Source organism: Pteropus alecto, unplaced genomic scaffold (assembly GCF_000325575.1).
Source record: "Pteropus alecto unplaced genomic scaffold, ASM32557v1 scaffold131, whole genome shotgun sequence".
NCBI lineage: Eukaryota > Metazoa > Chordata > Mammalia > Chiroptera > Pteropodidae > Pteropus > Pteropus alecto.
In genome coordinates this window covers 25,634,768-25,659,873 of record NW_006434709.1, presented here as the reverse complement: position 1 = coordinate 25,659,873, position 25,106 = coordinate 25,634,768, and the positions used below count along the sequence as shown (strand labels likewise).

At 34.9% G+C, this 25,106-nt stretch overlaps 1 protein-coding gene across 2 annotated transcripts in view; it reads right to left on the bottom strand.

Annotated features, from left to right (window-relative positions):
• Nucleotides 1-7,321: 7,321 nt before the first annotated feature.
• ATL2 (atlastin GTPase 2) overlaps nucleotides 7,322-25,106 on the bottom strand; it is a 43,091-nt gene continuing 25,306 nt past the window's right edge. The window contains exons 3-13 of one of the 2 annotated variants that reach the window (XM_006909666.3): nucleotides 22,662-22,796; nucleotides 22,298-22,402; nucleotides 19,351-19,401; nucleotides 18,977-19,033; nucleotides 17,452-17,544; nucleotides 15,248-15,386; nucleotides 14,354-14,481; nucleotides 13,219-13,275; nucleotides 12,236-12,307; nucleotides 11,150-11,581; nucleotides 7,322-9,532 (exon numbers count right to left, since the gene is read on the bottom strand). In XM_006909666.3, the coding sequence (XP_006909728.1) occupies nucleotides 9,425-9,532; nucleotides 11,150-11,581; nucleotides 12,236-12,307; nucleotides 13,219-13,275; nucleotides 14,354-14,481; nucleotides 15,248-15,386; nucleotides 17,452-17,544; nucleotides 18,977-19,033; nucleotides 19,351-19,401; nucleotides 22,298-22,402; nucleotides 22,662-22,796 (1,377 nt within the window). In that variant the 3' untranslated portion in view covers nucleotides 7,322-9,424. The remainder of the gene's footprint in view (nucleotides 9,533-11,149; nucleotides 11,582-12,235; nucleotides 12,308-13,218; nucleotides 13,276-14,353; nucleotides 14,482-15,247; nucleotides 15,387-17,451; nucleotides 17,545-18,976; nucleotides 19,034-19,350; nucleotides 19,402-22,297; nucleotides 22,403-22,661; nucleotides 22,797-25,106) is intronic. The other variant, XM_006909665.3, reaches the window with a different exon arrangement.

Genomic DNA, 25,106 nt, shown 5'->3' with positions numbered 1-25,106 from the left:
AATTGGAATATCTAGACCTATGTATAAAAATAGATTCTCTGTTACTGCCAAGAAATAAATCTTTGAGAGTTTAGGATCTAAAAGCCATGAGGGGTAAATATATATATAATTGTCTCCAAGATGGCAGAACTAGTTGAGAGATCATAAAGTTCTTTATGTCCTCCGTCATCTTTCATCCCTTTCTCCTGAGACCCCTGCTGCTACCAGCTCTTCGGTGATTATCTGTATATCTCTTAAAGATTAATGAATGCAAGGATGGGAAAGATGTGCATCGTCTTTAGCTGAGGTGCATTCATTTACTGAATATGAAAGAAGTCACATTAGGGTTAAGATTTCTACATATGACAGATGTACCTATGTACCTACCCTGGAGAAGCTTAGGCTTCAATGAGGAGTCAACAAGTATGAAGTACCAATGGATGTGATACAACAAGTGTGCAAGAGAGAAATGTTCCCACCAGGGGAATCTTTTTACCAGTTGAGACTGACAGTCTCTTGCACCACAATTCAACAAGCAAATGAAATGGGGATGGTGGAGAAAGAGTATTTACAATTTTGCCGAGGAAAATGATCCTGGGTGATAAGCAAAAACAGGACTGGTGCCACATGGGACAGGCAGAAAGGAATGCTAGGAATTAGAAACTGCCCGTTTAATGCGGAAAGCCTCAGAGGGCTAGAGCAACCCTTGGAGAAGTAGAGGGTTACCACGAATTCAAATCCCTCAGGAATAAATATTTTGGTCACTCCACCAGGTAAAGCCAGACAACGTTGTGGCTGAGGGCAAAAGGAACATGGAATGGGTAAATATCCCAATCACCCATTGTTATTTTAAGGCCTTATTTTTCTCCTTCTTTGGTGAGTTATGTGCATAAGTATGTATACTGATTCTCTTTTGCTTCTCCTCTCCCTTCCCCAATTATTCTACATAGCCTGTGTTGATTCATTTTACAATTTATCCATAGTTTACAGGGTATGAAGGTGGTATTATGTTTAAATTAAAATGAGTATCACACCGAAATCCTGAATTTAGAGCTGACTGTGATAAATTGAAATTTGGGGCTTCCTTTTTTGAGAGAGTAGCATATTTGGTATAAAGGATAGTCACGTTGTGTTAGGCAGATTGGAGGTTTAAGGATGGAAGAAGGATGTGTGTCAATGTCGGGGAGCCAGAGGGTGAACTGATGTGAACAATTCCCTTCCCCAGATCTTTCAAACACCCTCTCCTCACTGATAATTCCTCAAGTATAAATGCTACCTCCCTCGTATCGAATAACTTTTTAAAAGGAAATTGAAATTTTGAAATTAATACAACAGGTGTATTAAATTTTACTCATCAGATATACATGCAAGACTTTGTTTTGGAAGTGAATTTACTGAGAAAATAGTAAAGGTCTCCGCAGCTCTTTTTCTGGGCTGGAAGCAGCAAAGGCAGCCTGGTTATGAAGTCAGTGGTGATGGAGGCTGTTTCCACCACCCACAGAGGCTATGTTGTGGATGCAGCTCCAGCGAATGGTTGGATCTGAGGTGTGGTCTGGGCGTTGTTCCTAGAAGCTCAGCCTAGTTTCTCCAAAAATTCTGCAAGTTTGGTATAGCCTTGGTGAAGCCCTTCCTACTAATATTAGCTAGAGGATTCTGCTGTTAGGACTAAGTCTGATTAGCATAGAAAATTGTAGCAGCTACATGCCTAAGCTCTACTGCTACTGCTACAATTTGCTTTGCCTCTCGGCCTCAGTTTTGTCATCTTTGAAAACTTTCAAGCCCTGTGGTAAAGATTAGAAATAATACAAAGTGTCTTATATCTAGGCGATATTCATATCACAGCTTATTATTTCATGAAAATATATCCGAAATCTATTTATTACCATCTGACCCAGGGTCATCATCATCTCTCACCTGGACTGCTTCAATTACCTCCTAACTTATCTTGCTTTTTCTATCCTGCCCACCCCCTTAAAATCTATTCTCGTCACAATAGCCAAATGACCCAGTCAAAATGTAAAGTCCTATCACCCTTCTGCTCAAAATGCCCTAATAGTGCCCAGTCTTTCTTCTACTAAAAATTCGCTTCAACACCCCATAAGACCTACATGACCTGGCCCCCTAACAACTTCACTGACTCCACAATCCCAGGCAAACTTGCCTCATTATCCCTTTAACGTGATACTCACACTCATTCCTCAGGCCTTAGCAGTACTTACCTATTCCCTTTTTCTGGCATACTCTTCCCCCCAATATCCACATGGTTCATTCCCTCCTCTCCTCCAAGTCTTTGCTCAAATATCACCTTCTCAATGAAGCCGACCCTCATCATCCCAATTAAAATAATAACCCTCCCACCCCCAGCATGCCTCGTCCTGATCCATTTTTTTTCTATAGCACTTATCACATTCTAACAAACCACATAATTGACTGTGTTGCGTAAATTATTGTCTGACTTCCCAATAAAGACTGACTATTTTTGTCTCTTGTTCACTGATGTTTCTCTCATGCCTATAACTGAGTCTGACATACAATACTCAATAAATATTTGTGGAATAAACTGAATTAGTGAATGAACAAATGAATGAGTGAATATCACTTCTGCAACTGCTCTACTACAGCACTACTACTAGTAGTAGTACTACAGCTGCTACAGCAGACCCCCCCTTATCCACAGAAGATACCTTCCAAGACCTCTAGTGGATGCCTGAAACCAGACAGTACCAAACCATATATATACTGTTTTTTCCTATACATAGATACATACCCATGATAAAGCTTAATTTATAAATTAGGCACAGTAAGAGATTAACAATAATAACTAATAATAAAATAGAACAACTACAACAATATACACTGTAATAAAAATAACGCGGTCTCTCTCTCAAAGTTATCTTATTGTAGGTATTCACCTTTGTTGTGATAATGTCAGATGACAAAAGGCTTATGTGATGAGATGAAGTGAGGTGAATGGCTAGGCATTGTGATGTAGCCTTAGGCTTCTACTGACCTGACAATACATCAGAAGAATCATCTGCTTTAGGTGATCCTGGATCATCAAGTTATGATGACATCAATGGTTGAATGTTGGCAGCAGACTATCGATGGTTGGGGAAATCGAATATTTTTGGACTGTAGTTGACCCAGGTAACTGAAACTGCAGAAAACAAAACCGAGGATAAGGGGGGACTACTGCCCTTTCTTGGCCCTTTCAAGTTCATATTTTTGTTTTCACCTTGCAAAATTCTGCCAGGGCAGGAAGCGAGATTGAAGCAGGAAGTTACTGAGCCAATAGCATGTTTCCTAGGTTCCTACATCTATCATTACAACTATATGAAGAATGAAAAGCTATTCTGAAATGCAATTTTGTTTGTGGTGGGAAGAAAGAAAGGGTACAAAGAGGGTTCTTTCATTTGATACTAAAAATGCCCTGATTGATAAAATCTAGAGTGACTTATTCTAGATACGCAATTCTGAAATGGTTAAAAGGTAGATGGATACCTTAATTTTTGAGGAAATCAGTGATGTCTAGAGTTTGTGCCACACAACGGGCATGAATAATAAGTGCAAATTCTTAGAGTGGATTGTCAGGAACTTTGGCTATCGTATGAAGATATTTACAAGACAGCCGGGGAAATGTAGATGCTTTCTGGCTATTTAATATTAGTGATATTTTATTCTTTTAAAAGTCATGGGTATTGTGATTGCTAAAAATAAGAGTCCTAATGTTTTAGAGATATATACTGAGGTATTCATAACTGAAATGATATACCTGAGATTTGCCTCAAAATGAGTCGGGGTGGGGAGAGAGGACTAGGAGTGTATAGAGGAAACCAGATCGACTATGTGCTAATATTTGTTGGGTGATGGGTACACAGCAGTTCATTATACTGTTTTCTCTACCTTAATGTTTGAAAATCTTTAAACATCCCATTAAAGACTTTTTCAATAAGTACTCATTTGATCTACACCTGGCACTACACTTCCTCAATCAAGAAAAACATAGTCCATATGTACAAATATGCACTGATACTACAAACAGCCCAGAGATGAAATCTTGATGTTTACTCAACATTACAGATGTTTGCAGACACCTGAGTCAACTTCCATAGGTAATGCCACTGGAGGCAAACCAATGGAAGGTTACCCGAGTTCTGCTTTCTTAATTTCTTTCTCTTCCCTCAAGCTCCTGCTTCACCCACTCTTCTCGCTATTCAACCTATATTGTTCTTGAAAAATGTTAAGAGTTTTAATGTATGGACAGTATCTTCCTAAACATCAGAGGGTAGCTGCCAAATATTTTCGTTAAGTATAGTTGATGTAACACTGTTCAATATTAATTTTAATCACTTCTCAAGGCCCCTCCAAATCTGTGACATGGGGATATTTACATGACTGTTTACTGTGGCAGAGATATGCAATTACTTCATCCAGTAGCCGTACCAAACAACTTAAATATGTTTAAAAGGAGTGTTTACAGTTTGACAATTCAGGTAATAATATTGTGTTCTGACTCTACCAAGCACCAGGAGCTAGAAACGTGGTGGTGAATAAAGAGCATTTGCCCTTTTGCCCTTTAGAAGCTACCATACTAATACAGAAAGACACGTAATTGTACGTAAACAAAAATTAGGACTGGATGCTAAAAATAGGGTAATACAATAGAGCCACTGGAATAGCTGCTTTAACTAGGTTGGTCAGGAGAGGTCTATCTGAGGAGGTTAACATTTGAGATGAGATCTGAATAAGAAATATCTGGTGAAAGAATGTTCCTAGCAGAATTGACAATGAGCCGAGAAGCCCTGAGATAGGCTGTGTTTAAGGGAAGGGTCAGTGTGGCTGGAGCACAGTGAATGAGAGAAAAGGAAGATGACATCATAGAGATATGCAAGGGCCAGCTTCTCATCAACCATGGTAAAGAATCTGAGTTTTATTATTCCAGTAGCAAGGGAAAATCACTGACGAATTTGAAGCTTCAAAGATGTATGTTCTGATTTACTCTTTAAGAGTTAAGAGCATACTGGCCACTTTGGGGGAGAAACAGGAGGGTAAGCAGACCAGTTTGGTCTGCTGAGAGATCATAGTGTGGTAGACCAGTGTTGTAGCAGGGGAGCTAGTGAGCAGTCAGATTCAGGATATTTTCTGAAAAAGAACTAGTGGGCTTAGGAATGGGTTGAATATGGGTATAAGAGAAAAAGAAGAATAAAAGATAATGCCTAGATTTTTAAGACAAAGAAAGCTGGTGAGTGTACTGAACTGGGGCTGGGTGAGAATCAGTAGTTCTGCTCTGGCAAAAATTTGAAATGTACATATAAATGGAAATATTGCACAGATACAGAAGTCTGGGTGGGAGACATAAATGTAATAGTCATCAGTGTAAAAATGTTTATGGATCATCTAACAAAAGACACTGAGTAGGAGAGACCAGTGATGTTAAAAAAAAAAAAAGGGTATGGTCATTTTTATCATATGCTGCTGAGTACTTATATCAGATTTGTGGTAATGCAATTTATGGTACTTTAGTCAAACAAGTTATTTACCTCTGAGGTGTACAATCAAAAAGACAAAATTTCACTTCCTGCTTCATAGAATGTTCTCTATGTAATAACATTGGTGATTCTCACGTCTTTCAGTATTAACAAAATCTTTTCTCCAGCTTTTAGTGTTTTCCAGAATGCAGCCAAGACAGAACTTTCAATTGGAGTTAGGCACATTACTCAGATATCTGTGTCTGAAACTTCATCCGATTCAAACCCCTGGAGGTGTGCAGCAGAGCCCTGGGTTTGAAGCCCAAGATAACCTGGGACACCCTTTTGGGGTTTCCTACCCATCTCACAGGACTGTTGTATGCAAAGTGCTAACATATGTGGAAGTGCTTTACTGAGCTATACAAAGGCTGTGGTCCTCTCTCCTACGCCTTTTTATACACAACTTTAGGTACTTCTGACCTACTCTGCTGCTAGCTTTGGCTCTAAAGAGCTACAGAAGTCATAAACCTACAAGAACATAATAGGAGTCTGTATTGTACTCAAGTTATGTCAAAGGTAGATCAATTTCTCAGCCTAACTGCCAGCAAATTGCAAATCTGAAGGAGAAATCCCAAGAATCTCATCTAAGACTTAGGCAGAAAAGTGACAATTCTCTGTCCTGCTTGGAAAGGCCCTAATTTAGCTTTGTTTGCCCAGGAGATAACTGGATGATTCCTCAAAGTTAAACTCTACGACAGAGGCTCCAGACTGAATCCAAGTAAGGTAGCCATGTGATTAGCAAATGCTAGCCAAGTGAAAAGCGAGCCACCAGAGGCACAGCTGCCGGCTCTTCAAGCTGATTTTCATCATCACCCCACAACTATGACACAAATGGAAAAGCATTTAAGTCACAGATCAATTCTGGTCACAGTACTGGAATTCAGGCCACGAAAAACTGCTGAAACCTAAAAGTGTGCAACAGACACAAGCAACGTAGGCTTGCAGACAAGCAGCTAGTGTAAAAAGCCAATCCCCTAGTTAAAAGACTAAGCAACTGCTTAGAAACTTTCCAAAAGGCCATTTTGAATATTTATATGGTCGACCACCAACAGCAACATCACAGTGACTTCTGAAATTTCGTGGTATATTTTTAATAGGTTCTTAACCAAATTAAGACTAAACCTTTTTAAATCCCATAATGATGAAACAATGTAAACTAACACCAACAGCACTTACACCTACAGCAAGGGTGAAGTCCCTAGCCTGCCCAATTCTGGAAGTAAAAAAACTAAAGCTGGCCCAGCTCAGAGTTCTCTGAAAATATAACCCTTAAAAGTGAAATACAGTGATTCAATTCTATGAAAATATTTTCACTGAAGCAGAGATGACTATCTTCATGAGAAATACATAAAGCATGCTCAACAGCAGGTTCACAAATGACTGCCCCTTCCACAAAAGTAAATTAGGAAGATCAATTATTTGTCCTCAGTATTTTTTAAAAACCTCCCTTGTAAAAAACTGTACCACAGAAAACATACTAACACCAAAGTTATTCAGTCAACAGTTTTGAGTTGTCTTCAATCTCTTTTATTGCTTCTTGCTTAACAATGCTCGAAATCTGCCAAGTGAAACCCAAGTTCTTCCTTGGATCCTTTATAGAAGTCTATCTTCTTTGGAGAAAATATATCCTTCCCAACAAGAAATACTAAGAAATCCAATGGTCTAGATTCCACAACTCTTTAAAAAAAAAAAAAAAGGTAAGCTATATGTCTTTAATTTCAGAATTGCTATTATACAACGAAATTTTTATTTTTTCATTTGTAAAAAGAGTCCAGCATTCATAAAACAGGGTGGTAGAAGAAATAAAGAGACACTTTTCAGGTGGATTTTTTATGTTTAAGAACAGATGAGTTGGTAGCAATTTAATACAGATGGAAACAAGTACAGTCCATATAAAAACAGGAGTTGAAGGGGGGAAGAGAAGAGATATATCAACCAAAGTAAATTTAGAGCTTTCAGGCATGCAACTCAACATCTGAATTTTCTTCACTTAAAAACCAAACTAGGTGCTTTAATAAGTATCCATAAAGGCTACAAAAGTATTGCAAAAATGTTAGCCTTACATATACCACACAAAAAGAAAGAAATTAATATATCCCCAGCTACACCTAGGCTAATCACAAGTTTTCCCTCACAAAGAGAGACACAGAAAAATAACTTTTTACAAGCTTAGCTCCGAGGTACAATACCTTAGAGCTCTCACTTGGGTGTGTCCTGCTCATGCTCTTTTCAGAATAAACAAATAAGATTTATGTAATGGAAAGCATACTTGAAGAATTTCTTAAAAAAGAATCACGAGTTTCATTTTATATATACAACAAATTTTTAATTATGTACTGAAAATAAATTACAGGAAGTAACTTTAAAATGTAACAGAGGACAGTCACGATAAACATTCCCATTGAATTCCCGGGGGGCGGGGGGCGAGGTGGGGTGAGATTGCAGTGCTCAAGATAAATATCACAAATATATCAAAAACTTCAAATTGTCTATGCATTCACACACTGACATGAGCCACAAACGTTCCTTCACAGAGACTGTACTTATTAGCCTACCACAGAACCAGATTTTGCCATAAACTACAAAACTTTTCATACAAAATTGTTATTTATATATTTATAATTCATATACATGCCCTATCTGTGATTTTAGAAAATAAAAGCTACACAACTGTACAGACACTCTTAACTCATAGCTGTAGGCAACATTTTTGGATGGAATTTCTCCCCCAATAAAATTAATGGCATATTTTATGTACATGAAGGCTAAACTGTATAATGACAGTTCAGTTTCCCAGATATGCATCTCCTCTTAGGGCAGGTTTATAAATTTAAAAAGGCAAGACAAATGTACACCTCAGAATCACTTTCTCAGCTACAAGAGTTGTCATGTAATTTCTGTGAAGTTTCTGATACATGCATTTTATGTAATACTGGTACTGAAGGCAGTAAAGCAATATATACTTTTAATGTAGTGGCTCAATAAAGGCTTCAATGTCATTCCAATCTGATTCTTTATACAGTGATTCATAACTTCTCTAAAAATTAAAATTTCAACGGGATACTGTGTTAGACTCTAAATAGATTTCTTAAAATATTTCCCTGAAATATCCTTTTACATAAGACAAATTTTACTAACATTAGATTAAGTAAAAAGAAAAACAAAGAATTAAACATGGCACAAATGTGCATGATAAACTAATGCTCCTCAGCCAATCTCCATGCCTTAGGAGCCATGAACAGAATGCTTAAAACCAACAAACAATTTTCATACTCTGTGGCAGCCATCTGTGAAGCCAGTTATACTAAACTACTTCTACAGTTGATTGTAAACTTTGGTTTATTTTTATTTGAGTTCTCATTGTACAGCAAGCATGAAAAAAAGGGAGAGTGAAGTCCATGAGGAGATGAACTGTCAGTCTGTCTTTAATCGGGCATGATGAGACACCTGGTCAGTCAGGCCTGCTTTGATAGAGTTTGTTACAGACTGCCTTATGTTTTCCTCCATCAAATTATCACCCAGGGGCTTCAATACCTGTGGTATGAGAAATGTGCAAAACAAATAAAAACATGAGGTAAAAAAGGAGTTACATATAAAAATAGATATAAAAATTCAATCCAAAGCAATGAAGAAAATAACCAGGAATGTGGGAAATAAAAAGATGCTTCTCCCAAAAAAAGTTATGATGCTACAAATAATGCAGTTAGACAATTTTTATAATGCAACAAAAATCACTTTCCTCTTATTCAAACCATTTACAATTCCTATGAGATGGATGTGCAATTCCATACCCTATGTGCAGCATCAAATCTGGTATGTATACAGCATTTATGCAGACCGGCCCAGACGGTCCTGCTTATTGTCCTACATGTATAAGTGTGAACACTTCAGATAGAGAAAAAAGCTTAAAATACTGTCTAATTTTTCTTCTTGTTATTGTTGGATGACAGTCTCTGTCGCTGTGCTGATGAAAGAGCACGATGAACCATTCGACGTCTAGTAACTTCAAACAGTTTGGAAAACACCTAAAACATGGAGTGATTTGTTAGGAGAATGACTCAAGAGTGCCTTGAAGTTAAAGAGTTTAAGACTACAAGAATTTGAGACTTTGTAGGTTTCTCACCTTCCTGGGACTCCTCTGAAGCAAAAGAAAAGAGAAATGCAAAAAAATTTAGACAAGGTATGTTGACAGATCTTCTCTGACTAGTGAGCACCTTACTTCAACTATACTGAAAATAATTTCACATTCTTTAGATTCTTCCACTTAACTGTTTTGTAATAATGGCATCTCTAAAATCCTAGAATCAATGCTGTACAGATGACTGGTTTTCAAATGAAGACACTGTACAATTACTGAAATTCATGTTGCAGAAAATTAGTAATGATCCAAAATTTTAAAGTTGATATTTTTTTTAAAAAGTGAGGTTGTGACAGCTTTTCATCCATCTTCTATCAGGAGATACCAAAGGAATATGAAGAGGTTTTTGAGATAAAAATTTAAATTTTACAAATATCCAAACACAAGCTTCCAAATCAGATCTGAATAAATAAGAGCATTTCTATATAGAATAGAAACAAAATCCAAATAAATATAGTGGGTCACTTTATAAAGTAATAATAATGTTATTACAAGAAAAGTTAACATCGAATTAACTTTCTTCAAAAAAATGACTTCATCAGTCTTTGAATTTAAAGCCCAAACATTGGACCTGCATAGTCTAGGTATTCAAATAAGCCCAATACTTCACTAGCCCAGAAATGGTATCTGAAAATGCCTATTATACTGTCCACCAGTAATAACTGTAGCTTTCACTCTGGTCCTTGATATGATGCTCAAGTTTTTCACGATGATCATTTTAATGACAACTTCCTTAAGTGCAATTTTCTGAACACAGGCAATTCCAACACACAGTTGGCCAACACACAACACGGCTTTCCTTAGTAGATACTGTCAGGCCCGACTTTGATTTCTGGTTTGAGGTAAAGGGTTATGATGTGACTTCTGGTTGAAGTAAAGATTATGATTAAGAGAAGCTGGTTCTCTGTAGCACTTTGCTTTGTTCATTAGTATTTCCATAGTACAGAGGTCATAACAAAGTTTTTTTGGTGTAAGAAATCCTTACAGAATTGTTCCTTGCAGTATATCAGTAAATCACTACTATCTTCATGGAAAGTAACGAAGATCTGAGTATCATCTGATATTTTTCCTGGAACATAAGTATGCATTGCTTTTTGCCAATAGTAGTAAGAAATTTCTTTTGCTTTCCTAAAACATGCACTTCCCAACTTCTTTTTCTTACCTTCATAACTCTTTCACCAACTATATTTTCTTTTCTCAAAGAAAAATTCCTTAGAGTCTCACCCTACCCATTGTCTGCTATAGTCAAGATCTACGATTAAGAATCTATCCAAAGGATATTACAGATTTAAGCCAACCAAAGCACTCTATAATTATGACTTTAAAGGAAAAAATCACTCTCCTGTTATACTTTATATTTAGATTATACATCCAAACAAAACAGAAAACATCCTTTTGACATTCCTCATACAAAGGAAAAGTAGGTGTGCGAATACTGTGTGCGGGGGAGGGGGAGTCACAGGGATGAAATTAGTCACTGAAAAACCAAAAGATAGATACCAACCTGTTCCCATAGTGTTTCAGCAATCTGATCAATCATTGTTCCAATTTCTCTGAACTCCCCAGAGTATTTAACATATGCCCAAGTACAAAGAGATGTCAGTGCTAACCCCATGACAAGGTTACACAAGACAGCTATAGAGTTTAGGCCAACGAAGCCAGTCAGTCCTGAGATTATATACATAGCAAACATGACTGCAAAAAGTGTGGCAGGGGTACGAGCAGCATAGAAGATATTTTTGCCATCATTGTGCTTTATAAAATTTGCATAGGTTTCTTCAATTTCAGCCTCAAGCTGGTCCTGATAACGACGGCAGAATTCATCTCCACCCATTTTTTTTACTGAACGGAACTGTTTAATCGCCACTTCCTTGAGATCCAAGTGTTTTCGCTCCAAATCTGAAGGTGCAATGTAAGGCTTGTCCCCACCACATACCTGCACAGACATGATTACAGTAGGACAGATTACATGCTAGAAATAATTCATACTTGACAGAAGTTCCTTTCTCATAATTTTCAGACTCAAGAAATCAAGTCACCTACATGGTTCAGTTTTAAACTTGTTCATAATACCTCATACATAATCATAACCTATTTATATCTTGAATGCTTAACTGGCTAGGGCAAAATAAATTTCCAAAAATGACTAATAAAAGTAAAGACAGAAAAATTACACTGCAATCTGTACCTTTCACTTGACCCACCAATACACCATAAGATACAAAAGACTGCTGACAAGAGAGTGAGTAAAAGATAATACAGAAAAGGTACTTTAATGTTTAAGTTAGCAAGCCAAGCATAGAAACTGCTACTGGCCTTTACCGTAATGTTATTTACATCAGAAACTACTAAGAACAGCACTCTGGATCATGTATTTAAAAATATTTCAGTATGGTTCATGTAATAATCTACCACCCATATCCTGCACTCTAACTATGTGAACCTAGTTTATTTCTAACAGAGATGATAAAAGGGTATCAGGAAGTGACTGAACATAATAATGCTTAAGGAGCACAAAAGAGTTCAATTGTTTTAAATATAAAAATCTTCTATCTCACTCTAGTGTCAAGTTTAAATTTTAGTTACAAACCTGTTCCATACTTTTGCAATAAATCTCTCTTGCTCCTGCTACTGCAGCAAGATTATTAGCTTCAGCTGTTGCCTAAAAAATAAAATGTGCCAATTTTATGCAAAAATTACATGACAACCCCATACATTCTGATTAACACAGTAAGTTACGTACAATGAACAAGTCTGAAAATGAACCAGAGAAAATATTATTAACATCCTGTTCTTTCCAATGGAAGGGAACACCGGTATAAAGGATAATTGCTTCTAATAGGACTACCTAATTTTGTTTTGCTTAAGTTTGTTAAAATAGGTTTGTAGAAAATACCATACATGCTCAGGAAATTATAGAGAATAAAATAGCTACCACCCTAAAACGTCTCCAGATGAAAAGAATCAAGAATAACCCATATGGTTCTCTCTCATAATCAGTATTACACAAGAGACATTTTTAAAACCACAACAGCTTAGTGGGTGACTTTCATGAGAAAAATACTGTTTAATCACTATAAAACTGAAAAACTGCCCAAGGTAGCATATTTTTAAATTATGAACTAGATTAAAATAACACTGTCCCAAAAGGACAGATATTTTTAAAAAAGAAAGAAAAAACATACATTCATTAGAAGCAACTCTAAATCATTCATACCAAGAGAAAATAAGCCTATTTCAAACACCATTCACTGTCAAAGACTCAGAGAACAGAAGCTTGGTTCAGAGAGGCCCATATTAAGCTATCTTCTGCAATACAAATTTTCGTGCACTTTTTGAGCAGCTGAAGGGACTGAGAATTCTTATTTCTGGTGGCCTATATGTGTGCAAGGTCTTCAATCTATAGTTACAAAAAAATCATGTAAAAAACTTCAGGACCCATGACATGTATTGCCTTAAATATCTAAAATTTTTTGCATGCAAAGAAGCACCATCCTATTTCCATCACAATCTCTATCTAAAGCAAGGATTTTTCTCCTTCATAAATAAATAAATGTACAATGCACACACTACCTGAAGCATGGACTTTGGATGTGGAAGTTCCTCTCCTTGATAAATTTTAATGTAAGCCTAAAAATACAGAAGATTCATTATATTGGTAGGTTATGCAATTTGGCTCTACAACCCCAAAGAAAGAAAAACCATTACATAAAAAACGATTCACACTATTAAAAGGAAAATCTAGGCTTTAAAAATTATCCACTCTTATTTCAACAAAATTAACCCTATGCTCAACATTAAATGTATGTTGCTAAATGATAACCAAGAGAAATGATTCTAAATACAATTACGTAAAAGTTCTATCTCATATTTAAAAGTTACATATAAAATGTCTGTAATACTCCCTTACTGCCAATGTTTCAACTAAATATGTTAGATTCATATGTTCAGTATATTACTTTGACTAGTTTAAATTATTTTCAGTTCAAGAAAAAATTTACATAATTGTGGTTTAAGAATCAGAAGGCAATATAGGAGTTTATAGTAAGTCCGTGTAGGAATCTTTCATCTGAACTTTCTACTGACTCTAAATTCATTACAAAGAGAGTATGAAAATGATCAAGGATTCATAAAATGACCAAAAATACACCCTTAGGTACTCTATTTTTCCCTTCTACCTATCTATAACTACTATGAATAAATAAAACCATCTACAAGGGTCATGCTCTGGCAATCAAGCTATAAAGACTAGAAAAGTACAAAGGAAAAAAAAAAATCTATGAATAATTTACTTGAGCTTAGAAACCAGTTTTCAACTGCTCTTATCAAGTCCTCAGAACTCTGAGAGAAGGCTTTTGTGAGAATTCAAGGTGCAGAACTATGCTCCCAATATCTATTATCATTCACAAATGATACAAATGGTATTACGATAATATGATGAATGGTGGTTGTTCTCTCATATCATAGCTAAAGAACAAGTAGGATATTTCTGTAAACAAATGAAATCATTATCTAGAAGATAAAAGTTGTCTGCTACTCTTAAATATCCTTAAATATTGATATACTCAGTTCAAGGCAGAAAAATAAGTTATACATTTTATTCTTTTGTTTTAAAATAAAGGTAAGAAATTTTTTGCACATATAGATGAGTTTTAAGTCAGCTATATTTCTAACTTAGACAAAGTCATTTAATGTTAAGTTTTCCTACCTTAAAGTATTCTACAAGATCTCTACAAGTGACTTTAGAGCCACTTATCTCTTTTTCTACCAAATTTTCAGGGGCAAGCAGCAATGGAACCAGACTTCGAAGCTCTCGTTTAAAGTCTTCATCAATATCTAGTGGACATGAAGTTAGTCAACATATTAGTCCAGAAAAAAAAAAAGTAAAGAAGTCCCCATTTGTAAGAGTTCATAAAATTCTGTTTCATAAGAGTTCATAGTATCTATTACTTAAGTATTCATTTTAAAAAGTCATCCAAACATATCGTTATCTCCTAGAAAAATATATAATCCTCCCTACTCTACTACCCCATTTCACCTCATGCCCCAAGAATTCTTTCAGCTCAAATAATAAATAAAACAAATCTCACAGTAAGTATTTACTAGACTATCCTTTTCAGAAAGCGAATAATTCATGAAATTATATTAAATTTTAATACTAGGTTTTGTGTTTCCAGCCATACTATAAAGTTTCATCAATCCTCAAGTCTTTTACCATCATGCTCAAAATAATCCAAAAACATACACAAAAAATTATACTGTCACCCGTGAAAGAGGCTTAAATCTGATTACATCATTACAGCAGATCAGTAAAGCTTTTTAGCAGAAAGTAATCAGATGAAATAATGAAGTGTTCTCAGCCTTTAGAATTTTTAAGACATCAGTGCTGAGCAACAGACCACATTATAAAATATGTTAATATGCTCGCTGTTCGCAAACAACAACAACGGAAAGCTAGAAAGACCACAAAGAGCTTTACAATCACATTACAATGCAACAAAATGTCCTCCAGAATAAGACAGAAAATTTAAGAATCCATGTATTTAAAAACTTTCAGCCCCTAAAAATAAGTTCTGACTTTAGTAAGAATGGGAATTCCCACCTTTCAATCTCCCATCAAAACTAGGATTAGTTGCAACTTTAAGACCAGGATGTGGTAAAAGGAAGCAACCAAGATTTGAGAAACAATTGTGAATGTGCTTCCTTACATTCTGTAGCTCTTCATGTTGATTTTGTTTTACCTGAGGGCAGAAGAAGACAGAAAGAAGGTGCAAACAGGAGAAAAAAAAAATTTTAAAGAAAACATACTCACATACATGCCTTCACACTTAACTCAAATGCTACTCCAGATAGGTGTTTTTTGACAATATAAAATTTTACTACAGACCCACTTCTAACCACTTTGGTAAGACCCTACTTTGTCTTAAACCAGAAAAGATGTTTTTTTCCTCATGTTAGCTGCCAAGGATACAAAAATAATAATTAATGATTAATCATAACAAGTTGTGGTTGTGATACAAACCAGATAATTAAGAATTTGCCTTTAAAGTACTTATAATGCTTAAGAGAAAGACAAAGTATTAATTTGTCTACAAACAAAAAGGTCAGCCCCTGAGCAAAATAACAGCGTAGGTGAAACATCCCAGTGCAGTCTAAAGAATCTTAGAAATTTTTAGGATTTCAGCACTCACTCCAAATGATTATTTATGATTAATGCTAGTTACCAGTATTTGGGAAAGAGAGATTACTATGTATTTTCTGGAAGAAAATCCTATATTTAGATTTTTAATAACTACTTATCTCAATATACTCTCCTAAAAATTCTTATCAAAAACCATTCTAAAACACACACACACAAAAAAAACATACACCATTCATAATCAACAAAACCTGGAAACTACCTAGATCTCCATCAAGAGTAGAATGGAAAAATCTTTGTGTATTCATACAATTGAATACTGCATAACAATGAGAATAAATGAACTAAACTATATGCAACAATATGGATTCGTCTAAGAAACATAATATTGGGCAAAAGATGCTAAACAAAAACAAATACATACTGTGTATGATTCCTTTCATAAAAAGTATAAAAACAAAGCCTGTTAGAGGTCAGGATAGTAGTAGAGGGTTTGGGGGGGATCAGTGGATGGAGGTAGGTGTTTCTGGGTGCTGGTTACATGGCTAAGTTCAATTTGTACAAATTCATTAAGCTACATGCCTATAAATTGATCACTTTCCTGTATCACTTCAATAATATATTAAAAACCTTCCTGTCTTTGAAGTACATAATTCTGAGTTTAGTTAGTATGCCTGATGTGCTATGTGTTAATTTCTCTGAACAAACCAGAGAAAACTCTTGATGACTGAAATTATCTGACAGTAGGCTCTGGAAATGCCTTTCAAATAATACAAGAAAGAGGAATTGGTCTTAATTTCACTTTAGGAGTAATAAAATTCTATTTTACCCCAAGTCTCTCAATGTGTTGAGAAACTAAGTGCATTATCACATAGGCAAATGAAATTTTATTAACCTAAAGAGAGAACCCTCCTATTTATGCATAAAGGGACTGTGTATGTGAGTAGATGGGTAGTATTTAAACCATCTGAGGGTTTCCCAAGTAATTCCATGGGAGGGTACCTTTAGGAATAAAGGATCATGTTAGTGAGGTATGGGACAGAAGTCTAGATATTTAGGTTCCACTTCTAGTTATCAATAATTAGTTAAGTGACCAAAGACAAGTCATTTTTCTAAGTTCCAGTTTCGTTTTCCATATCTATATATCTATAAGTATATATAGATACAGGTATACAAATATAAAAGAAAGAAGGCTGAACTAGATGACGTTTAAGATTCCTTTTCTAGCTCTATTCACTGTCATTCTGAGACAGTATTCCTTGGAGAGAGGGTCTCACATCATCTATGTGCAGTGCATGCATGTTTTATTATTCAACCTCTCCCAAATGTTCTAAAGCTCAGCTGGACCAGTAAGAGATATGCATGCAATCTAAGTAGGTCAAAAAGCTTAGTCTCCTTCAAATTTTTATCCTTTAAATATTGATTTGCCAAGGAGACAGTTAACTCTTAAGAGAAATATTTGTTCCTTAATTTCTGTTTGAGGACACTGTCTCAGGCAGGAGCGCAACCAATTTATTTTTCATCAAATATATATGGAGTCATCTGGGCTAACCTGGGATACTCAATTTATTCCAATAACACTTAGAGATTGGTAGTCTAAGCAATGGTCCAGGCAGCCTACTCCTTCACCTGGCTTGGTGCTTATGCTCTAAGAAATGGGGGCTTACCTGCAATCTCTTTTCAAGGAATTGTTTTCCACCTTCCAAACCATATGAATGTTCATAAGGATAACTCCAATCTCGAATCAAAAACATTAATGTCTATAGACAGAAAAAAATTTCTTACAAAATTTTACCAAAAAATCATTACTTTAATAATTGAAGCCTCCCTTACTTCCCTAAACAGTCCTTATCAAAAGATACAGTAACAAAATGGTCAATACTGCTTTAGTTATATCAAGGGCCTGCCTAAACCAACAACACTCCAAGCCCCTGTACCAAGCAATTGCCTCCATTTGCAAACCGCTCACTATGTAGTCACCACAAGCAATACATGACTTTTTTTTAATGAACGAAAGGTTTATCAGGGCATACAGATCATAATTTTAAGTCAAAGTTGTATAACTAGAAGAATAGCTAACCTAATTCTAGACCAACTAATTCTTTTCACAGAATTTTTTATTCATATAGGCTTAGGTTTCCCAACCTCAACACTACTGACATTTTGAGCCACGGAATTCTTAGTGGTGCATGGCTGTCCTGTGAACTGTTGGATATTGAACAGCATTTCTGGTCTCTATGCACTAGATGCCAATATCATTAACCGCCCCCTCAAAAAAAAAACTATGACAACCAAAAATGTCTCCAGATACTGGCAAATGTCCACTTAGTGGCAAAATAACCCCAGTTCAGAAAAACTGAAATAGGCAAAATAGAGTATATTTCACCCATATACACAAAATGAAGCCATAACCTGCCCAAGTATTTCATAAAAGTGATCATTTGAGACAGTCAAGACTGGGGTAAAATCAACGTAAACCCACCAACACTAAGAATCACCAGCAATGCTATGACACAGGAAGAACATCACATACCGACTAGCAAACAGGGTGGAGTCACTCTCACCTACTATAAAACAACTGACCAAATAGTACTAATGTCAACTTATAAATTAGCTTTGTTTTTTTTTAACCTCTGTCATGAAAGAACTCCACAAAAGTAGCTAAAGTTTCTAAAATAACTCCACCCAGGTTAATTTCTGACTTTATATTCTATACCTAGCATTTAAAAGGAATAAAAAATATGGGGGAAGAGAGGCTAGAAGGAGGGGGAGATCTATAAATTCTGGAACTTTCTATATGAAACCAAAATAAAGAATAACAGCAATAACCTCAACTTGTAATATACCACAAACAAGAAACCTAGTATTTTATAGTTTATCACATTAAAAGATATATAAGTTACTGTCCTAAGTTTTGAAATTAAATAACATTTAATTAAGAGAAATATTAGTAAGCTCTTAATCTAAAGTATTAAGAACCAATACATAATACATATTCATTTGTTCTATTTCCTGTCCTGTTAGCCTACTACTGATACGTTGGTGATGACACTACTGTAAATTAGTATCAACTCTGCTGAATCTGTTGCTAAAAATGAGTTTGTTGTAATAGCCTCACGTCTTCAGAATTACAAGATGAGGTGATTTGATAGCTTTTCATAGGTAACTTTTAAAAAATGATAAATTACTTACCTGAAAGGGTTTCTGGTAGATTTCTTCCATTGCAAGTCTGCCATACTCTGTAAATAACTATTAAGTCAAGTTATTTAGAACAATGCCCCGAAAGAGACTGAAAGAAGACATCTGCAAGGCTGTTCTATATCAGACCACTAGATGTCAGAACCTTCAAATCATCTGAAAGCCAGGCATTTTAATTTTCTAACAGACTAAGGTATATATTAAAATTTAATAAGTTTAATTAATAAAAAGTTAAGAAGTCATATATCAGTTTAAAATCATGTAATATTCAATCTGCCTCTTACAATATTATAGGCTTCCAAGTGTAAAGTGACAATAAAGTAGAAATTAAATTTTCAATACTTTGGCATATATTGAGACATACATACTTGCAAGTGCTGAAGATCATCTTCTTGAATATTCTGAGACAAATTATATACCTGTTAAAACAAAATATTGTTATTAGTGTTTTGTTTTAAATATTCAGCAATGTATAACTTTACTTGTGGAAATGAAGGATATTTTATATCTCAGCACAAATGAATCACTTAGCCACTATCTTAACCAGTGGCATATGAAAAACAGATTCTTTTTTTTCCTAAGAGTCCGGATAAAGCATTAAGAGGGAAGCAGTAGTGGTAAGCTGTAAAATTCATGAATATATACATATGGAGCCTAAAAAGTGGCAGACATTAAAAAAAAAAAGTAGATTATGCAGTAAGTTTTTCTCATTCTTAAAGTTACTTCAATGTTATAAAATGGTCATTTTAAGTGAAATTTCCACATTATTTTTCTAAGTCAATGAAAGTGAGGGGCATAACTCTACAACGTTAAATCCCTCACTGATATAATCATAGTTACATAGTTTATAGTTAATTTAGTGGGTGTCTCAACTACCATAGATTCTAATACGGTTCTTTTTACTTAATTTTAAATTTAAATTCATCAGTCCGAACAATTTAATATGAAAATTTTACTGGCCTGTGGTAACTGAAAAAAATCACAGTAGGTGGCACTCTTGCCCTTTCCAGAATTTTTTAGGATGCTTTCCAAGGCACACAGACCAGAGCTGACAATATAGTCTAAGTACTCTCAGGAAGGAAAACTGGAGGAAAGATTCACTAGATCCAGTCCTTCTGACTCGGATCTTTAAAAGGCAACCTAGAGAAAAGTGGGTGTCCACAGATGTCACCTCTGCTAAGAAATAACTTACGTCTAAGAAAATAAGGTCATTCCAAAGATAGAACAATTTGTTCTAACAGCAAATAAGTGTTAATCTAGCTAAATCACTTGGAGGTCAAGAATATAAACATTATGGCCAATATAGGTCAGCAAAATTAAAATGACATTCTCAGCTGACAAACTCCTGAGTACTTAAAAAGTAATTAATGACTGAGGTGATTAAACTCTAGATTTAAAGCTTAAAACCTGAAAGCATGACCAACCTGTTTTTAATCATATTGGCCTTAGCTTTTAGAAAAGAGGTCCAGATACTTTCATTGTCAGAGCCAGGTTGCAAACAGCAATGAGGGAAGAGAATTTGTTTTTTTTAGATCATTACTACTTAGCATACTACATTGTACTAAGAGGTGCTCAATAGATGCTGAATAATTGTATGTTGAAATAAATGACAAGAGAAATCAATCTATCACTGATCTATCAGTCAGAGAGCTTATGTAAGGAAGATGAGAAGTGTAGCCTCAAAGATGAAAGCAATAAAAAATAATTTTAATCTTTGTGATTACAGTTTACCAAGCACTTTCTTATGCATTACCTCATCTAGAGCTCATTTCTGACTGCACACAACCACCACATGTGATATAGGCAAGATGGGTAAAATTCTCATTTTACAAATAAGAAAGCTGAGTGGCTTTAAGTGGTTGTCCAAAACAAGGCCTCCTACTATCATAAAGTTGAATAAACAAGAGAATACCAAGGTCCAGGTTTTAAGACAGGGAACTCCCACATTATAATTTGAGGCAAGCCACAACAAGCCAGCTAATCTGAAGGGCTATAATATAATAATATAACACAAATATGTGGCTTCTGGTGGCCTTAAGAGAATGGTAGTTCTGCCACTTTGCAAAAGCAGAGAAAAAGAGGTAGAACAAAATGGAGAAAAGGGACTTTAAGAGTCCTCAATAGCATCACTTAGTTGATAGTGACAGATATCCCAGCCCTATAATAAACAGAAGCCAGGCAGAAAAGTACTCCTCTTTTATCTTATAATATCCAAAATTTCTTTCCACTCTGACAGCTAGACACATCAAATTGAGAAAGGAGGAAATGGGAACTTAACAGATTGGTCTATCTTCCAGATATTACTGGTAAGCAGTACAAAACTTCCATCCAAGACACTTTGACAACATAACCTATAATCTACCACCAAGAAGAAATATTTCTTATGTCAGGATGAGCACATACTTTATATTTGCAAATATACTTCTTGATTCATTATCACCAGCTAAGCCTAACCACCATATTTTGGTAATTCATATTTCAGTCAGAGGTATTAACCACAGATGATCTCAGAAATTTACAAAATGAAATTTGGTTTAACTCAGTCCAATTAGTCTAAATTATACAGAAAAGAGATGGCCTAGCCTAAAGAGACTGGAACTTTATAGAATTCCAAACACAATTAGATAAGGTATAAGGATAAGTGAAAAACAGAAGAAATTTTATCCTTTCTAAATGAAACAGGTAATTTAAGTCTTTAGTTTATTATAAAAACATCACTTAGGTTTCCCTAGTTAAATATGAATTAATTCTTATGCCTCTACCTCCATTAATTCAAACAATCAAGTACTAGATGTCATACAGATCAAGTAGAAAACTAACTACTTGGGGGTTTTTGTTGGTTGGTTGGTTGATTTAGCCAAAAATAAAGATAAACCTCTATACCTTATTATATCTGGCAGCCACATGATTGAATTTAATTAAGAATAACATGTAAATTACCAGAGGGGAAGGGGAAGGGAGAAGGGGGAAATAAAAAATATAAAATGTTAAAAATAAATAAAAACAAAATTACTTAAAAAAAAAAAGAATAACATGTAATACCTTTCTCTTAAAAAAAAAAAAAAAAAGCATTAGATACTATTATGAAAAACCAAAGGTACTGGCTATTCATTTACTGCTTCCTTAGTAAGCACTCAAAGTATGAAATTTCACATTGTGAGCCAGAACAAAAAGCATGAAATGTAAATGACCAGTAAGAAATGTAAATAGCTCTAATTTTAATCCTTTTCTTTCTTCAATCAAAAGGCATTTTGAGGAACAGAGAAGGTATTAGATTTATCTGAACTGATCATGCTATAGCATCTCATATCTCACCTGGACAGAGCTAGTCATAGTGCTCAGAGCAAACACCGTTGCACAGTCTTTGATAGTTGACTGGCTATCAAAGGCACCCTGGGTATCCATTAGCAACACGGCCACCTAGGAATTTAAAAGTTTAAAATACTAAGTAAAATATCCACCAGTAATAAAGAAATCAAATATAAAATGAAAAATGCCAAATCCGTAATTAAGAAAAGCACTCTAAGTTAAATATCTCACACATTTTCACATAATAATCCATATTTATTACAGTTAGACATTAATAGTTCTGTGTTGTTTTGATCTTTAATACCGGAAAAGAGCTCAAGAAAGAATATGGAAGAAAAACATAACAAAAAAAGTATGAACAGAAATTTACTTTCGTTCCATTAGGTCTGTCGATCACAAATACTTCACTCCAGACTTGTATCCCTGTTGTTTCTCTTTCGCAACCACCTCGCCACGTAAAGCCAGTCAATGGTTCGTTGTTTCCACCAATCCAACTTTGAGAATCCTGGTAAAGTCAAGCAAAAACATAGAATAAAACGCAAAAAAAATTAAGAACTAAAAAGGAATTTAAGAAATCACCCATTCTTTATTTTGCAAATGAGGAAGGTAAGTTCAGTGAGATAAAATATACTGTAACATTACACAAGTAGTTAAAAAAGCAGTCCCCAATCTCATCTGAGGTGATCTGTCTTAGAGACAAATCTGCTCATATTATGTCTCTTCATGCTTCTAGATAGGCGGGTTCGCATCTACTTTTCCCCATGTTGGAAAGATTTCCTATAATGTTTAAAAATCATAAAAAATAGATATACCATCTATTTTGACATCTCTTATTCAGATAAACAAAACTAAGTTCCAGACAGAATGGCTGTCAAAAACAGCATTGCTCTTAGAATAGCTTATACTAAAATGTTTTCACACTGCCTTAATTTTCTCTTTAAAAAATATCGACTTTAAAAATAACCACAAGACTTGTTTGGAACCCGATTCAAACAATTCAACTATAAAAAAGTCTTTTTCAAAACGAAAAGAGAAATCTGAACCCAAAGTAGGTATTATATTTGATGGTGTTAAATCAGGATAAACTTGATCTTTTGGTGATAATGGTATTGTGCTCATGTTAAAAAATAATAGAATCCTTATCTGTTAAATATGCAAGTATTTATGGCGAAAGGATATGTCTGGCATTTGTTTAAAAATATTCCAGCAAAAAAAGAAAGAAAGAAAAAAGAATAAAAGAGCAGGGAGGAAAACATATGAAACAAGATGCTGACAGGTACACTGGGGTTCATTGTACTATCATTCTATTTTGGGGTATGTTTAAAATTTTCCATAATAAAATGTTCTAAAACCACATGGTTACAATTAAGCATTATGAACTAATATAAAAATTAATATACCATAAGGTAATTTATCTAGAAAGTTAAATCTGGGATATAATAAATGAGTAACTTTCACAAAATATCAAGATCCCTATTCTTTAGTATACTTAAAGCCAATATACCTTTTATTCAAACAAAGTACTCCAAAGGAAAAATTCTTTTATTTCAAAAATAATTCTAGTAAGCTTGGACATGTAGCCTAAAACAGATAACGAAGCTCAAATTAGGGGTGGAAAAAAGATATTAGGGTAGAAACAATTTATGAAAAGCAAATATAAAGTGAAGGGAGAAAATAAGTGTTGTCCAGACCATCACCTAATGTGAAAGTCAGCCTTAAACTTCAAACCACCTATAATTATTCCAAAAAACTTCCATCTCCAGTAGGTTACCAATCCTATCAATTACAAAATTCTCTTGGATGCTGTCTTCACTTTTCAGTAGGCACACTTCACAGGCATCAAAGGATTAAATGGTACCCCCGAGACAAGCCCAATGGTGGTTGTGCCCCTGCTATATTTTAGATGTTCCAGATAGATCCCTCCAACCCTTCCTTCCCACAGTGACTTAATTTTCTCAACAAATCATGCCACTATTCTGCTAAAAAGTCATCTGTGGCTCCTCATTACCTATAGGACTATCTGAAGATCTGCTGCATATAATCCACCTTTAATTTACTTTTTCTATCTCTGCCCCTGATAATCCACATAAGTCTCTCCAGCACACCCCCACACACAACTCCCTGTTTCTACCATACCAAATCCTATTCTTCAATACATATGATTAGCATATCAATATTTATACCTTTGTTCCACCCCATTCTCTGCTTAGACTGAGCCAGCACTCAAGAAATTCCAACTTTTCTGAAATCTTAAAGCCTATTACTAACGCTGCAGGTGGTTATTTTTATATAGCTTTGCACTGCAGTTCTTGTGGCTATAAACTCCATCTTCATTTATTGAACTGCTCTTACCAAAGTGCCTTGCCCTGTTCTAGGCTCTCACATGTGGCATTTCATTCCCCAACAATGTCAAAAGTGGTATTTAATGAACTGATTATTAAAAGGTCTACCCTACACAAATAATTTTTTTAAAATCTACCCTGTTAGAGAAATCTGTTTTTATTCTATATTTTACCTATTTATCTTGTTTCTCTAACTCCCCATAAGTTCCATGAAGAAGGAAACTTTGTCTGTTTTATTGTTTTGTTTTCTCAAAACATAGTGCCTGGCTTTCAGTAGGTACTCAAAATACTTGTTCGATAAATGAATATCTTTAAAATTTTAATTATTAAGCTTCATTGTGTTCCTTTTTGAGCATGGGTAAGATATGGGGAAAAAATATGACCTTTTCATTATTCCTAGAAATAATACAATTACATGGACAAGACAGTAAAAATAAACTTTAAAAAATATAGATGACTGAAATCATAGGCAA